Raw genomic sequence first — 18,278 nt, forward strand, 5'->3', positions numbered from 1 at the left:
AAATTGCAACAAGTGTACGGGGCTTTAAGGCCTATTTCAAACTGGTTGGCAAAGCACATGCAGGTGGGGCAATTGTAACATGGTGCAGAGAGTTAGATTTGGGTAAGGTGCGTTTAAACTGAAATCTAAATTGCAGTGTACAAATAAAGCAGCCAGTATTTATCCTGCATAGAAACCATACACCCCACCCAACACTCTCTGCACAGATTACATCAGCCTCTCCTGCAGTGCAGCATGGTTTTGTCCATTAGAGAGAGAAAAAAAGCTTTGCAATTCAGTCAGAATTAGGCCCTAAATACTTCAGGCGCAGGAGTGGTTCCGTTATCGTCAAAAGTTTAATGATTGCAAGTGAAGGTACGCTCTGCATTTTGTACTAGATCGCATCTAGGGGGTTATTCTGGTTGATTTGAAAGGCTGTGAATTCACCAAACCCCACCCGGCAAATGCCGGCCTGTCTGCCAACTCCTGGGCGTTCCCATATGGTAATTGGGCTATTCCCTGCCCCTGCTATCCTGGGCATGCACCCAGCGATCCCACTATGTGCACAGACATGCGCACAGCCTGACCATCCAGAATACCCCCCTAGTTCAAATAGCATGCGATAGTCTACAAGAGCATGTGACTTGAATTAGATGCAATGCGATCTAGCACAAGTAGTACTGCCTGCACATACTATTTTGGCTTGTGATATTAACTCACATGCCAAAATACGCACTGTGCAATTTGAACTATATTTACAGTTTATATAGTGCAGCATATTCAATTGCGCTTTACAATTGGAAACAACAGTGATTAGACAAACTGGGTAGAAACAGACAGAGGTAGGAGGGCCCTGCTCATGCAATGTGTTTTGAGCTAAAAAGTTTAAAAGGCATCTGAGAATCATACTATTAGACTGACCAGGTACTGCATTGTTACATGAAAAGCTTTGTGTGCCACTAGCCTTAAAAAGGCAATCCACCCAGAGCGGATTCAGTATTAAGTCCCGGCGTTCAGAATCCTGACGCTGAAATCCCGATCGCCGAAATCCCGACAAGGGGGGGGGGGGGACGTGGATCGCCCCCCCTTGCGGGCTCGCCACGGAGGGAGAAAGTGTTGGGATTTCGGCGGTCGGGATTCTGAACGCTGTTACACCTACCATGTGTCTCCAATGTTTCAGGACATTGTCTTATTTCTTTCATCTCAGCCATTGATAATCAAGATGTGATAATGATTTAGCTTAAAGAAAATGTTCTGACAATATTCCCAAGACAATAGAGAATTCCACTTTTTTGTTTTGAAAATATGGTAGTTGCAAACCGTACATATAAAGGAAGCTGTACAAAGGACACATTCCAGCAACCAGCACTTGTAATGGGACAAAACAAATGTATGTTGAATGTCTTTATTAATATTCACAGAAAGAGACACCCCACAACCCTAAAATCCCACCCACACCATGGACACAAAATGTTTGGCGATTAGTATGAAAAAAGGGGATGGGCTTTTTGTGCCATATTATTGTGGTGACCAATTTCTATTTTAATGGAGGGCACTTGTAAAATATACATTCAGTAGAGCAGCAAAGTGAAGCCCCCTGGAGTGCACACTGTACATAGATGGCCAGCATTAAACAAGACCTCTGGTCCTTGTACTGCCTAATCCGGTTCAAAGTCCAAACAATTCAAATAACTTAACCACACTGTAGAAAGTTCTCCTGTAAAACGGAAAGATCCAGTAGGGATTCTTCATCCCTAGATCAATGTTTATACTGTGCCTTCATTCAAAGTACAAACATATGAGACAATGAGAGATTACACTGGAGTTAGACAGGGAGGCACTGCATTCAAGCTAGAATGTGCTGTGTCACCCTACCCTCTTATAAATTATAATAAGAAACATTACAAAAAGATTTTGGGTAGGAGGGATTAAATTACTCTTATTTTGTCCATAGAAAATAAAAAAGTCCTTTTTTCCTATATACATATGTATAAAAGGCTCTGCATATACACTTTTGTTTTTCAGGTGAGGGGTGGCCCAGGAACCCCATTCAGAGTAACTTTACGCCCTCGGCTGGCGGAGTGCCCATTGAGGAGGGCAGAGGCAGGAGGAAGTTCATTGTTAGGGTTTGGAGAGCTCTGTCCAGGAGTTGCAGGGCTGGGTAGGGAAGAGGAGGTAGAGGGAATTGGCGCTGGGCTGCTAGCCTTGTCACTGGTTGAATCCCCTTCTGATGTTACACCACGGCTTGGTTCCTGTAGACTTCTTGGACGACTGAATCGTAACCTCTTACAGGTCGGTTGCACTCGATACTTGAGAGGGAGAGGACCAGTCTGTGGAGTTGAAAAAAATATTTGGATGGCATTTTCACAAAAACAAAAATCAGTTCACATAAAAGGAGGCCATACATCAGAAAGACCGGTCTTACAATCATGATTGTGTCCAATTTCCCTTCAACTATTGAGCAGTCCTTGGTGGGTTTTTGACACACAAATCTGTCATACAATCCATTGAGATTGTATAAAGTGCAATGTCTTTCTGATGTATGGCCATCTTAAGTCTCACCAATGTTAATTTTGGGATCGAAATGCAGCAAAGCCGTGTTATACAAATCTAATGGTGTGTACACACTTGTACAATCATGACTATATTACAATTTAGACTATCTGAATACAATTTAGACTATATAGTGCAGATCTGCACTATATAGTCTATGCAGCCAAGACTTTCTGGCTGCGATACGGGAGCGCGCATCGGGATTGCAAGGGTTAAAACCAGTGCAATCTGCATGAGATCCAGATGAGATTTTGATTATATAGTCAAAATCTCATGCACATTGTACAAGTGTGTACACACCATAAGAGAGATCCCCTTAAATCTTGTGTTTTTATTGTGTGTGTGTGTATATAAAATTTGTAAACTGCACAGGCTGTCTGTTCCTCTAACTGTAAAATACATCTTAAAAAAGGTTGGACTTATCACCTTAAAAGATTAATGTATTGGAATTATTTTAACTAAAATTATCATTTTTATTTTTTTTAATGACACTGTTAAAAACAAAAACATGCGACCCACTGTACTATTATCTTTCTCTACTGAAAGCAGAGTCTAATAGAAAATATTATTATACTTCTAGATCTGCTGCTCAATAATACTAGTATAGAATGGCACCAGGAAAGAGCAGCGCTGCAGGGAAAAATTAATATGACATAGCAAGTGTGGATTACCTACTCTATAAAATAGTATACAGACAGAAAGTACCCCAGGAGAGCACAGAAAAACACAGGGCAAGTGGTGTACCAGTGGCATGCTACTTGCATCTCCAGCAATACATAGGGGCAAATGTATGGCAGATGTATGAAGCAGCGGTAAGTGCTTTCTCTGCACAAACGCTAGTAAAAGGGTGTTATTTAACGGCTTGGGCAATGTATAAAATGAGCCATTAACGTCTGCTGGAGGCAGCCCTGAGCTTAGCGTTCAGGTGCTGTCCTCCTAGTTTTGCTTATTGCCTTTAACGTCTCAGGCAATGTATTATTGCCTGCCTAGACGTAAAGCCAGCTCTGGTCTGTTTGCCAGCCCCGGGCTGTTGGTGCTGTGATTTTGACCAATTTAAAAATATATTTTTATTAAACAGTAATTTAAATAAATTAATATTTAAAATAAAACTTTAGCTGCAGTTGGGAGGGAAATGCCGAGGCCGGGAAGCTGCAGCCAGTCAGGAAAACTGCTTTGTCCAGAGGTACAGGGAGCAGCTACCACGACCAAGGGAACACGGAGCCGCTGCAATGTGCAAACAGGGGACGGGGCGGCAAGCTGCAGACGTGAAGCTGGAGGCAGTATGTAGGTAGGTAGGTGATGGGAAGGGGGATAGGAAGCATCTGATGTGGGCAAGAGTCAGAGGGTAATGGAGAAGCTGCCACAGCCAGGAGGGAAGGGAAACCAGCTACATAAGCCCAGAGGGACAGGGTACAGCTGTCCCAGACAGAGCGCAGGGAAAGCGGCTAGTTTGTCCCATTGATGGAGCCACTGCCGCGAGTCCCCCTGATGTAGCTGCCACCGCTGGTCTTCCTGAGAGCCACCACAAGTCCTCTGCTACATAAGGAAGACCTGCGGTGGCGGCGGCAGCCAGATGTAAGTAAAAAAAAAATGGACCGTAAATAGGAAAAAATTATTTGAGGAACAGAGGTGACTTAACGATTAGTGTTAAGCACTAACTAGATGGTGATACATTAGGGGGAAAAGAGTGCCCACTTCTCCACATTATGGCAGGAAAAGTGGGGAACGAAAAATAACAAATGTTAAAGTAATGTTAATACATCTGCCCCATACTGATCTATAATGCATTTCCTTATAATGTCACAGCTCTTCTAACCACATAAAGGAAGGATGTCAATGCGATTTACTATAGAGAAACATGGCATCTCAAGCAGAGTCCGCATACACAACACCAAATCAACATTAAATGATTTGAAAGAAGAACTTGTCACGTCTCTGTGAAGCCCGTATATGGGGCGTGATCGCCCAGCACACATTGTGGTACATGCGCGATGCACACCGGGATGTGTGCTGAGCAATCTGTGCAGAGTGGGTATTTGGTTGCATATATCTGCAGATATAGGGCTAAGCCCCCAGGCCGTACGTCAAAGGCCTCTCTGTCACTGGGGGTCCCTAACACTGGGTATGGGTCTGGGGTGTGGGCCCCCAATATGCCGGCACAGGCTGACTACTCCAGGGCAGCACACAAATGAAAATTAGTAGGTGTTAATAGGAAGCACATAAGTGCTATGTAAGGAGGTGAAGGTGTGGTTAAAATATGTATATTTCTCATTCAGTGTGCAATTGGGATACAACTGTTTTTTTTCCTAACCAGATTTACCCCTCCCTGTTGGCACCTGAATGACATTACCTCTGATTGAGCAGCTTGCCAATAAAAGTGTTGTGCAGAGTGGGTATTTGCCTATTGTTTATAGGCAAAGCCCTGCAATCTAGCAGGAAAAGGAAAGACCGTGCAAGCACAGTCTTTCCCTGCGGGCAAGCACATCACCGTCCTGCAGCGATCAGTGCCCCATTTCTAAGCAATCTAATCATTGTCCTGTATGTATGCCCTTTAGTAACGCTCTGCATAAGAGTTTATTCGAGAACACAACACCGCAAATTTTAGTAATGGCTTGTGTAATCAGCATCTAACCAAGCTAGAAAATCCGTATAAGTGCTCTCCAGTTTCGCTCACATTTGTTATATAAATTCAAATAAAAAAAAGTGTAAAAAAAGATTATATTTCCTATATTAAATAAAAATGTATGCTTGGCAATTTTCACACCTATTTTGACAAATTCACTTGGCACTCAAAGGGTTAAATAGCCTGTACTTAACACAAGATGTCCTGCCAGCTCTGTCTCGTGTCTTCTCTTAAAGAGCTTAGCTGTCAGTATCTGTTTAACAAATAGTGAGTTGGTGCTAGTATCTCACAATGGGTAACCAAAAAAACCTACCCGCCCCCAGGGATATATGTAAGCAATGTCCATTAGTGTGTAGTAATCCTTCAATGGCTCCTCTTCATACAGAATCTCCACCTGCAACCAAAAGACATGGATGACTTATCATAAACAGGAAGCACGCAGTACTAATCACTGTTTTCTAGGACAAAGGCTAGAAAACAAAAGGTTGAAATACCTGCTGTACTGAATTTGTTTACAGTGCCACATCTTAATGTGACATTGTGGCACTCAATACTTGCTAATTAGGGGACCCGAGGCCCCACTGTTACCAGAATGTTGCTGCAGAAGTGGACTCTAGTGTCTAGGATGGTTTAAGGAGTAATGTATTCATTTAATCAGGAGCCCCAATTTCTATATATACACATATTGATCGGGACGTTAAATAATCGAGTTAACCGACACATACAGTATGGTAGATTTACTTTAAAACGGCAGGAAAATAAGCCCTTAAAAGACACATGTTTATTTAACACCAACTTTTTTAAACTAGCTTTATTTCTAGTCTTGGTACCTTGTACTTGCTGGGAACATCCATCTTGTTCCGTAAGAATTTAGCGAGGTGCGTTATGGTCATGGCTGCAGGACAGCGTAAGAACCGAAGACTGTTCCTCTGTGAGGAGAAAGGTGAAAATTCATTATCCCTAAACATAACTTTTTGTTTTATTACCTAGACCTGGTGAGAGGAGATTAAAACACAAGTGATAAAGCCATAGTGGTCTCAATAAATAGCACAGAAGAGTTGTGTTATCAAAATGTCTTTCTGCAGCTTGTTTACCTTCTCTAAATCTTCACTTTCCACCGAATCCCGTGTTTCATCACTGGTAAAAGAAAGAAAAACGAAATGATCATCATGCCACCAATGTGATTGACAATGTCAGTGACCTCATTCAGCGGGCACACAATGATTAATAGCGTACCACCCGTTAGTGTTCCCTTCTTACCGGGCATCTTCTGAGAACTGGATAGACAGACTGATATTCTCTTCCTCCTGTACCAGCATTTCTCCACTCTCAGAGGCTTTCTCCCCTTGCTCAGTGCTGGAGCCACTGTTAGCTGTTAGAAAAATATGAATTAGCCTAAGAAAAGCAATGCGCATGTACTTACCTAGGCAATCATTATACAAACTAGCTCAGCCAAGGCATGCACTTGTTCATATATAGGGACATTATATTTAATACTAGATGCAAAAATATATTTGCTGCATATGTTATTTTAGATGGAGAGCACAGGCAAGACTCACCATCTGTACGTGCGTACGAGGCATAGAAATCCCGTCGTCGCTTCATCTCATCTGTGGTGAAAATACAGCGAATCAGATTTACAGTTCTAATGGATTTGTGGCCATCGTCAATGACGTCTCATATGTAGCTACAAGTGCTAGTAACCAACATTATTTAACCCCTCCACCCTCACTCTTTCCACTACATTATCAAGGGTCCACTGAAAGGCATTAATAAGATGTTGATTGAGAGTAATAGCAGTATATACAGCTTTGTGTAGATATGTGTTCCAGTAATGGCGGATATAAAGGGTATTTGTGTGTATAATGCTATAGTGCAGAAACTTTTGGCAAGAAAACCCCCCATACATTGTACCAGTTCGAGATCCTGGTCTGTATGGATGCACTAGCCATTCTCATGGAAGCAGCAGAGTGATATGGTAACTATATAACCCATTGTTTATATAGTAATTTTAACATGCACACAGCAGGGGGAGCCATTTTGTGTACAGAATAAACAAACATTCATATGTGCCTCATACCTTGGTGATAATCTCTTATTCCTAGTGAACACACATGTTTGTATTCTCAGTGTACAAAATGTCATTCATCTCATTTAATGTATGAATCATGATCACAAACCAACATTATGAGCCCTCTGCCAGCAACAGAAACATTAAAACTCATCATTTGCACCCTCCAAATAGAAACCCATACGGCTTTGTGATTGGTATACATGTGCCTACTTGTCCACCTTGTGCATCTCACTCCCTCTACCTGATGCGATGCATCCTTTACATGCTAAAAGGTCCCGGAGATTGCCATTTGTAAACAAGAATACAGGCAAAATATCTAGTACAGTCATTGAGCGATTTCTTTGTCAATGGACAACACATATAATATTGTGGCAGATAAACTAATCTGACAGCAACTTGAAATGTGAAAGTTGTAGAGAACATGGAAACAAGTACGTGCAATAAATCGGTACACATTGGAGCAACAGGCAATGTCCTTGACAAAGGTCATTAGCATTAATAATGTCGCTAGCGATATCAAAAGGTTTGATATGCCTCACACAAAACCTACTGTCTGCATAAGCAGCTATGGCAGCAATCACCTATACACACACACACACACACACTCGTCCAGACATCGCTCCAGTGTGTACCCAGCTGTAGAGGTTGTGCACCTCCAAAACCACACATACCACACATCTACTCACCTCTGAAGAGTCCAGGAACAAGCTTATATACAATATCTTGCAATGTTTTGTCTGACCTAAATGGGTGAATGAATATACTGTAAACATACTAAGGTACACTTCACATATGTACAACACAAATCCCCTGTATATTACGGGCTTGATTAAGAAAAAGAAAAACAACTGTGCACCTAGGCAAAGTGAAGCTGCACTGCAGGTGGGGCAGATGTATCATGTGCAGGGAGATTAAGCAGACAGTGTTTATCCTGCACAGAAAAAATATAAATGCATTTGCTCTCCTTTCAATGCAACATGGTTTTAAGTTACTTTTTTTTTTTTTCTTTACTTTCAAAATCAGAAAAGGGACTTTGTATAGATAGAACAATAATAAAATGCACATTATATGTAAAGGTTTCAAGACTTCCAATTGTAAAGCACAACGGAATACGCTGCACTATATAAGAAACTGTAAATAAATAAGCAAGATTATTTTTCTTCTACTGATTAGAAGTCTTCCTGACTAACGCTGGCTGCTCCACAGCACTGGTTTCCAAACTGCCTGGCTAGACACCTTGGGGTGCTGCGAGGCTCTTGTAGGGGTGCCTTGGGTTGATGGTCCTGGACTAAATCAAATTATTTAAGGTTAAAGTGAGGGCCAAAACCACTGCTAGTTCTGCCAATTCTAAAATGTGATCAATCAGAAGCACAACAACAGAGAAAACACCACAGAAAGATTTTTTTCTTGTTGAGAAAGAATAAAGCAATATTTGTATAAACTAATCTACACTCTAAGTGGGGTATGCAATCTGGGATCACGGCTGTCGATCCCCGACGATAGCCGTGATCCTGGCCCGTTTGCCATCAGATCAACAGCATAACGACAGACAGGATTCAATGTCCCGCCTGCCGCTCAGCGCAAAGGGGACGTGGACGCGAAAATGGACGTGGATCTGCAGCCATGATTGCGACAATCTACGGCCGTTATCGGCAGAACTGGCCCGACAGCTTCAGAAGTCGGGCCCGTTCTGCCGTGATCCCGCATCAATGCTGTCGTTAAAGAGAGCATTGAATAGGGAGCCGCCGCTATTTCCCACGTCTGAAATAGCAGCAAAATACAGTATTGCATACCCCCCTAACAAGCATTTCTAGCAGTCACATTATATTCAGAAGTTATTTACTTTAACTGAACCACAGAAGAAAAAAAATCCATTTTTGAAAGACATATGAGAGGTTTAGCAAATCATGGTGTTGGGACCACAACAAGCTAACTTTTGTAGGATATTTCAAATATCTCTCTGGAACAAAGTTCTTGCTGAAGCCCTGTCTGCACTCACCTGATGCTTAGAAGGGGGCGTCCTTTGTGCACCTGGGAGTCACACATGGGGCAGAATTTATGAGCTTCTAAGTAGCGCAGGATACAAGTCTTGCAAACTGTTGGAAGACGGAAGGACAGGCTGTGTTACAGTGTGCAGGCTGGTGTAATGCTTGTCCCTTTGAGTGCCAACGTTGCTGTAACAAGCCTCAAAATATCCGCTAAATATGCCAGCATCGCTCACAGCGACTGTTCTTTTAGTATAAATAAATACAATTCCAGCCAAGTCAATTATTTGAAGTGAAGTTAAATATTGCACCCAAAAAAGAACAATTGCTGTGAGCGGCGCTGGCATTTTTAACAGCTATTTTGAGGATCTCTCAGAGCACCGTTAGCACTCAAAGCCTACCTCCCAGCATGACCCTCTCCAGGAGGGACACAATGCTCTGCTCCTGCACTTCCCTCTTGATGTATGATTACCATTACCTGCGTTGAAACTCCTTTCTTATCAATTAATCCTGTTCAACACAGGTGATGGTAATCATACATCAAGAGGGAAATGTAGGAGCAGAGCATTGTGTCCCTCCTGGAGAGGGTTATGTTGGGAGGTATGCTCAAAGGGTTTAATAAAAAGATTTGCTTGGCTATTTTCACCCCTTTTTTGACAAATCCTGGGAAAGTAAAACAGATGAAAACCAGAAAATGAATTGTTAGGATAAAAGTAATGCAGGTTTATAAAACAGGAGTGTGGTCACTTACAGGAATGCAAGCACTCTACAATGGTGGCTGCGTCAATAAAGTATCCCCCACACAGAGCACACATAAGGTGCGGGTTGAGCTCAGTCATTTTGATCCGCATGGTCCGATGCATTGTGCAGCAGGGGGAGGGGATGTGGGGAGGGGCTCTGGAAAACAAGAGAGAGAAAATAATATTTAAACAGATATTTGCCAAAGTTTTGCAAACCAAGAATGATGACAACAGAGGAACGGCTATTTTGGATTAAGAAGAACCAAAGTCAGTGGTTTCAATAACATTTAGTCGTTGTCTTGCATAATACATACTTTATTATTATTATTATATTTTAATTTATAAGGCGCCACAAGTGGTACACAACGCCGTACATATAGAACACAGAACAGTACAGGGTATACAGAACTAGACATAACAGTGACAGAAAAACAAAAACAGAGCACAATTAACAGCACAAATCTTGGTACACGATACAGCTGAGATATAGGGAAGTGGATGAGAATAGATGCAGGTATAGATTGTAGATGAGTTAAGGTGCGTACACGCGGGGGCGATTTTGTATAATATCGCGGGAAATATGGTCGCTAAGCGACCATATTGCCCACGATGGGAGTGTGCACCGGCGATATATCGCCAGGTGCACGCTCCCATTTTTACCCCTGTAGTGATCGCTGGTCGCAGGAACATGCTCCTGCGACCAGCTGATTACCACTGCCAGGCTCCCCCGGCAGTTTATTTTTCATCAGCGACCATCTCTGGTTGCTGATGAAAAGGAGAAACAGCAATATATTGCTCAGCCATATATTGCTCAGCAATATATCTCCCCCATGTGTACGGGGCTTAAGAGAGCTGTAATTGAAAGGCAAGAAGAGTGCTGTGAGAACAGGAGGGAGGAGGGCCTTTATTGATATTGTTACCAAATGGCACCAACTAAGGCAGGTATTTTTTAGGTCATCTTGCTGTAAATCTGTCGAAAATCAGACACTGTGGCCACTTGGCAACATCAGACCGACCATTACTACCTGGTTGTGAAACTCAACTACGAGGAAAAATACTTTCTTTTAAAGTACGAAGGCAATGTGACCAATAAAGGGTTAAAGGTTGTGTGGATAATTAGCATACTGCGATTAAGTTCGCTTCATAGCAGTTAATAGAAGCGCTGCCACCTGCAAAATGTCAAAGAATTGAAAGCCAACATGATGAAGATGGAGAACAATTATGATCTTGCAAGTTTCAGCTTGCATCATCCAAGCATAAGGCTTTAGTATCCTACAAAATGAACACCCATTCCTGTAACTGAATTTACATAGTTTTACATACCTTTATTTTGAATTCTGGAGCATTATATAAAAGGTTTGGGATCGTTCAGTCTACAGCAACTAGGTCGACAAGCATTAGGTTGACACCAATAGGTCAACTGGCAGCAAGGTCGACATGGGGGTTTTCACAGGTTTTTTGACCCAAATGTGAACACTGTCGACATGGACACAGTTTAAAGTGTACCTCTTCGCTCGCTATGCTTCGGGCACACTATTTTATGGGATGCGGTTAATTTCCCGGCGGTCGGGATCCCGGCGGTCGGAATCCCGACACTGGAATCCCGACCGCCGAAATCCCGAAACTTTCTCCCTCCGTGGGTGTCCACGACACCCATAGAGGGAGAATAAAATAGCGTGCCGAGCGTAGCGAGGCACCGGGCCCGCTGCGTGGCGAGCGCAGCGAGCCCGCAAGGGGGGGCGATCCATGTCCTCCCCTTGTCGGGATTTCGGCAGTCGGGATTCCAGTGTCGGGATTCCGACCGCCGGGATCCCGACCGCCGGGAAATCAGATCGGATCCCTATTTTATTCTCCCGCCACGCCCTAGTGGATTGTAGGGCATGAAATACCGCCCGTCGGCACAAAAAAAACCAGTGAAAACTCCCATGTCGACCTTTTCCATGTCGAACTAATGCTTGTGTCGACCTAGCTGCTCAATGACCGTATCCTGTATAAAATACATCAGCCAGAGGGCAAGTGGTTACCGTGTGTAGATACAGCAAAGACAACTATTATGAACCAATACTCCCTTCCGACTATCAATGAACCAGTTGCATTACATCCCTTCCCTCCGCCAACCCTTTGTAACATTTGATGGAGGCACTGAAGTGAGTCTTGACATGATGATATGTAGTGAATGCACAGGTGTCAGGCTACACAATCAGTAGCAGTCATCATTATAAAGGCCCCAAATATACCAGTGATTTGCAGATTTTTTTGATCTTCAAAACTAAAAATGCCCATACACCACCTAATTGTAATCTCTATAGCAGTGGAGGAATTGCATGATTTCCAAAACAGTTCCACAAAGGACCGCACGCCACCATACATTTGCAGATTTTCCAACATTTCGGTCAAACTGCAATGGCATTGTGATTACAATTGTCAATTGGGGACCCCATACATTAGCAATGGTTTTTGGCAATCATCACAAAATTGTCAAATTGCTTTGCTGTCAATCGCCATTACCAGCCCAAAGCAATCTCTAAAGCCCCGTACACATGGGGGAGATACATTGCTCAGTGTCCCCTTTTCATCAGCGACTAGAGATGGTCGCTGATGAAAAGGAACCTCTGCCGGCGGTGCCGCAGAGGTAATCAGCTGGTCGAATGGGGCTGAAAACGGGAGCGCGCACCCGGCAGGGCACACTCCCAATGTGGTCGCCAGCGACCATATTCCCAGCGATTTCAGCCCCTATTGCCCCCGTGTGTACACAGCATTCGGTTATATGCTCACTGTGAGTGCAATCACAAAGCCACCTTTACACATGTGCAGTCTGCAATAATCACTAAATTGCAAACACATCATGATAGCATACAGCTCTGCATCAGGCTCCATGTTCCTCTCACTTTGTGGTTTGCAGCCTCTATTTCTCCTAGCTGGTGATGCCTTCCCAACGCAGTCATAAGTTTAAAAACGGTTTCTCTGGATACCCAAACTAAAGTGCACATTTCTGTCACATATGCTCTAGCTAAATGTGCGCCAATAACTGCCATTGTTTAAAACTTCACAGATCTCCATTCTTGAGGCCGCCACCCACTAGTGTGATATGGCCAGTCTCAGACCCTGCAGATATTGTAGTCATAGGCCGGTTTGACACACTCCGGCTCCTGCCGGACAGTGAAATCCCGCACGGCCAGGGAGCCGTGCCGCACACATTAGTTGTGAATGGACACTATTGTGTCAATTCACACGGGACGGCCACGGCCCGGCTGCAGCCGGATCCCGCCACTGGAAGGGACGGCTGCCGGGCTGTGGCCATCCCCTCCATGATAAACTACTGTGTGCGGCACGGCTCCCTGGCCGTGCAGGATTTCACCGTCCGGCAGGAGCCGGAGTGTGTGAAACCGGCCATACACTCGGAGGTCTCAAACAGTGTTTTGGCCATGATATCTGATGCTCCCACACTAGGGAGATGTCATTTGCCCGTTCCTTTCCTGTGGAGGAACAGGGCAAATGTCTGTCGGGCAGTACAATGCCTGAATCAGCAACTTTCACCTTAGGATGGACATGTTGGACAATCCTGCATGCTCGTTCAATATTTACGGATCATAAACCCACATGCACTTCAAAATTATCCAGTATATATGCACAGATTAATGTTCCTGTAGTGTAGCCAGAGCCGAATTTCCCATTAGGCACGTGCCTAGGGGCGGCACATGTTTGGGGGCAGCACTTGGATGCCTGTTATACTACTGTCAGCCCAAAATGTACCAATACCTGCAAAATATCCACTGTACTGTACTATATTCCATCTTAAATAGAGTGTAAATGGATGGGACATGCAGATACCGCCCCTGTAAGCTGTCCAACTTAGTATTCATAATAAAAGAACATGTCACAGTTAGTGGCTTTTTTAAAATAAATTCATTATGTTGGCTATTATCAAATGAGGGCTTATAAGTAATCAATAAAAATAATACAATTAGACGGGGGGGGGGGGGACATTATTGTTGTGCCTAGGGGCGCCCTCATCCCTAAATCCGCCCCTGAGTGTAGCTAATACAGCTGTTTCAATGCCTATATTGCTAGGGTTTCCATTTTTTGGCCCACCCCCTGTGTTATCAATTTACAAAACATGAAAAACCTAGTGATAAATTATGCTATATTTTATGACAAAATTAAACATTTTGTTTTCATTTTCCTCAAACAATATATGGAACGCCCATTGTTCTGCTCCTCTTTCAAAGTAAGAAATCTTTACTGTAATAATTTGTGTCACTCCAACCTAAATGTGCTGCAGTTAGTGGTTAATACCACAATTGGGTTAGTGGTATCTTGTGGAAATCTCAACTGGGATCCTTGAAGAAACAGCATGTTGATCTGTATACTGATAATTATAAGGTCTTCTTACCACTCAGCCTCAGACATTTAATGTAGTTGTCCCAGAGTGTGTTTGGTTTGCTACCCTAGGGTATAGCCCTGAGCAATATGCTGTTAAAGTGTAAAATAAAAGCAGCTACATTTTTCATATGGTAACTGAACGGAGGAGGCAAAAAAACAGTTGTAGCGAATAATACACAGTCTGGGTAACAAGAAAGGATTTGATGGCTCAGGTGCTGTTCTTATATCACATAACTACAGAATTAGAACAATGAATGAATAGGAAATATGGACTTGGAAAGCTGTTTAGGACCGATTACTTATGCTGTGGTGTCAAATATTGATGGAGTGTTGGATAGATCAATAGAAGCCTGCTCCACTTAATTGAATGTGAACAAATTGCAGTAGGTGGAGAAACACCAATATGCAGAATGTAAGAATTACAATAGCGCAGTTGGTCAACATTTAAAAAGCAGGGACAGATCTTTAAATCTTATGATGAAATCAGGCAGGGACAGCTGCCAACTGTGTATTTACACTACACACAGCACTGCTTACACTCTGTTGAGGTACATCACAAATCACCAACAGAACAGTGCCATCTAGTGAATGTCTGATAAACTGCAGATGGCTTACAGTGGTTTTTCAATCAAGCACTTCTCCGCTATGGTATCTTAAGTAAGTAATAGGTTATATGTCCCTTAATGCTGGAAACGTATGCCACACTTTGAATGACATTAGTGGAAAACAGGGGCATACTGTAACTATCATAGGTGCAAGGGGTGCAGCTGCTATGGGGCCCAGAGCTGAACGGGGGCCCTCTTTACTGTTTAAGTCATAGGTTTTATATACATGTATTACCATCAGTTGCTACATAGGGTCCCTTATAAACTTTTGCTATGGGGCCTACAAATATCTGGTTACACCCCTGGTGGAAAACAAAATATACTAAGGAAATAACATTTTGAAGTTTCATCTGTACATGGGAGCCGTGAGTTCCACATGCTCTTCAGATGGTTTACAGTGTCTGTAAACTGATCCAGACCCTACAAGTTAAGGTAGGCGTCATTTGAGGAAACCTTTATCTACTGCTTATTTTAAGAAGCTGAGCTGAAAAAAATCTCAATAAAATTGTAATATTCCAGTGTTAAATCTTGTTTCGTGCAGTGTTCACCTTTACTAAAGCTTCACATACACAGCACTCCAAACTGAAATGGTCTGTTCTTGTTTAAATTATCACTCTTACTACTAAACAAAAGGCATCTGTAGTCCTTGCTTAAGCTGAATGACAAAGTCTACCTGTCATGATTTCCAGTAAATAATGGACAACATGAAAGTTACCCTTTCAATTGCTATAATGCTTTATGAATAATAATTTCTCTATTGACCTCTAAATTGTTCCCTTATGCTCAGTTTGCTCTCAGCTAAAGCTGGGTACACATATGTACAATTTCATTTTTCTTGCGACCGTTCGATCGACCGAATACACGTTCGGCCGTCCAAAACATACGACCGATCTGCGCGTACACATATGTACAATTTTACTTGCGACGTCCGATGTACTCCCGTCCAAAGAATCGCAAGAAAAAGATTGTACCACCGTACACACTCTCCTGATCTGGCTATTCGCACGATAAAAATGTACACAACATTATCATAATGGGCTGGATTAAAAGAGCATACCAAAACGAGGCGTGATCACAGAACAAAGAATCGTTCGTGTAGTACAGTGAATAGAGCCGTGACTATTCAGATCCATTGCTAGCTGTACAGGATATACGTACGTACGTTCGTCTATCGGTGCATTTGGGCCTTTTTAATTATGAGCTTGAGGAGAAGGAAGGCTCGTGCGTGCATTTTGGCTGCTATGGCCATTAGATTGCAGGCTATTAATTATTATTATTATTAGTATGTGACACTCTGTTCAGGTCCGACCACCGTTTTACCTCAAATAAACAAAATGTTCACAGTATTTTTTGTCAGTATTTCTTAATAAATGTTAAGTGTTTATGCAGAACAATGAACATCAAATATCTATCTATCTATCTTCTATAACTATATCTGTCAGGAATGCACACACAATGATTATTTATTTCAAAAGGAATGCACACACAACGAATATTCTTTAACAGCATGGCGCGGAAAATACGGGGGAGAAGACTTCCTGTTGTTTACATGCTGCGCTGATGGAGGGATGACGCAGCTAGTCAACACCCACATGGGCGTGCTGCTTTTGGGAGGAATGATCGCAGGAACGGGCTGCATATCGATCGAACGTGCGTACACATGTCACTTTTCTTTCGATATGGAGCCGTCCTGTCGGAAGAATATTAAGCAGCAAAGAACCTGCGACCGACCGACCGTGGACGGCCAAGAGCGTTTTTGGCCGTTTATCGATCGCAACGAAGGGATCGGGACTGCGTACACATATATACAATCAAACGGCCGTTCGTCCGCAGATTGGAAGAACGGCCCGACGATTGTACATATGTGTACCCAGCTTAAGCCACCTTCCTCCTCCAGATCTCACAGAAGTAAATCTAGGATGTGTAAAGTTATGTCTAGCAATGCTCACTATTGGAGTAGCTGCTTTGTACTTCCTGGCTGTCCTGGGTCTAGCAGGACATTATAGCAGACCAAGAGCCGCAGGTGAACAAGCAGGAGAACTCTCTTCAAAGAGACATTCAAATTGAAAGGTTACATTTCACTGAGCTGTGCCTTTTCTTTAGGGGGACCTGGGAACTAGGTGCTGAACACCTGTGCTGCACCACAGTTTTTTGTAATGCAACACCAGCAAAAGCTGTGGGTTTTTTTTTTTTAACATTCTAGGATATCCACTGCAAGAGGTTGTGGACATGAGGCCTAACAGCAAGCTCCATACCTGCAGGTGCCTATAGGTACAAACCGTCACATACTAGGATATGCTGTAGTAGGAGTGCCCAGGCCCTGGGAAAAGCTTTTTCTCAGGTTTCCACTAAGAGGAAGGAGCAGTTTATTAAATATGTAGATTACTGGCAAATGCAGCTTTATGTTTGGGATTCCAGAAAATATGCGTACTTACAAGACAGAAAGTATTTTGTTATTTGTTTACACTGGAAGCCAAGTGACATATTTACTAACTCATATATTCCACAGAGCTTTGCAGGAGAAGAGTCAGCTCCAGGCTCAGTGGGGCTTACAATCCATATCCAGTACAACTTGTACACACACACACACACTAAGGTAAATTTTTGTCAGTACCTATTAAACTACTAGTAACGTTTGGGATTTTTGGGAGGAAACTGGGAGCACCCTGAGGTTAATCTACGCATGCCAGTGGAGAACATACAAACTTTACACATATATGGGGTCATTCTGGTTGGCTTGCCAAGCAGCGTAGTTCGCTGCTAAGCGAGCCTTGAAACGCTGCCCGCCGGTCGTGTGAATGCCCCTCCCCCCCAGCGAATATCCCTGCCGCATTGAGAATGGATATTTTGCATAACCATCCAGTCGCAGAGTAGAGTGCAGGCCTGAAATCCTTCGATGGTCGCTGACCACTGAATGATTTCTAGAGTGCTTACAAATCTAAGTCAGTCTCTGCTGACTTAGACTTGTGGCGTCCTGGTCCGAGAACTGGGTAGGCGGCTGCCCCCCATTTTCGTGGTTATGCCCCGTGCCCGCCTCCATCCCACGACTATGCAAGCCGGCAAAGACGTTCGCAGAGAAGCCCTGCACATGCGCGATTATGTGCAGGACAGAAACATCGTTCCCTGGTTTGAACACGCCAGGGACAAAATCAACCAGAATCAGGTCCATAGTGCGAATCTAACCTGAGACCACAGTGCTGTGAGGCATCAATGCTAACCATTAAACCAATTGTGATGTAAACAGCTATTGATATTTGTTCAAATTAATCCGGTTAACCAGTGTGCATTTGAATGTCAGGAAAATAAGTATGTATTTTTAAAGAATAGCCAGAAGCA

The 18,278-nt window shown here is 43.1% G+C and overlaps 1 protein-coding gene across 1 annotated transcript in view; it reads right to left on the bottom strand.

The window, feature by feature from the left end:
- Positions 1-1,370: 1,370 nt before the first annotated feature.
- Positions 1,371-18,278, bottom strand: part of PCGF2 (polycomb group ring finger 2) — a 21,214-nt gene continuing 4,306 nt past the window's right edge. The window contains exons 2-10 of the mRNA XM_083147142.1: positions 9,966-10,111; positions 9,229-9,325; positions 7,916-7,971; positions 6,715-6,765; positions 6,416-6,527; positions 6,250-6,292; positions 5,986-6,084; positions 5,469-5,549; positions 1,371-2,309 (exon numbers count right to left, since the gene is read on the bottom strand). Coding sequence (XP_083003268.1) covers positions 2,001-2,309; positions 5,469-5,549; positions 5,986-6,084; positions 6,250-6,292; positions 6,416-6,527; positions 6,715-6,765; positions 7,916-7,971; positions 9,229-9,325; positions 9,966-10,077 — 960 coding nt within the window. The 5' untranslated portion in view covers positions 10,078-10,111 and the 3' untranslated portion in view covers positions 1,371-2,000. The remainder of the gene's footprint in view (positions 2,310-5,468; positions 5,550-5,985; positions 6,085-6,249; positions 6,293-6,415; positions 6,528-6,714; positions 6,766-7,915; positions 7,972-9,228; positions 9,326-9,965; positions 10,112-18,278) is intronic.

This window comes from Crinia signifera, chromosome 6 (genome assembly GCF_055691185.1).
Source record: "Crinia signifera chromosome 6, ASM5569118v1, whole genome shotgun sequence".
NCBI classification, from domain to species: domain Eukaryota; kingdom Metazoa; phylum Chordata; class Amphibia; order Anura; family Myobatrachidae; genus Crinia; species Crinia signifera.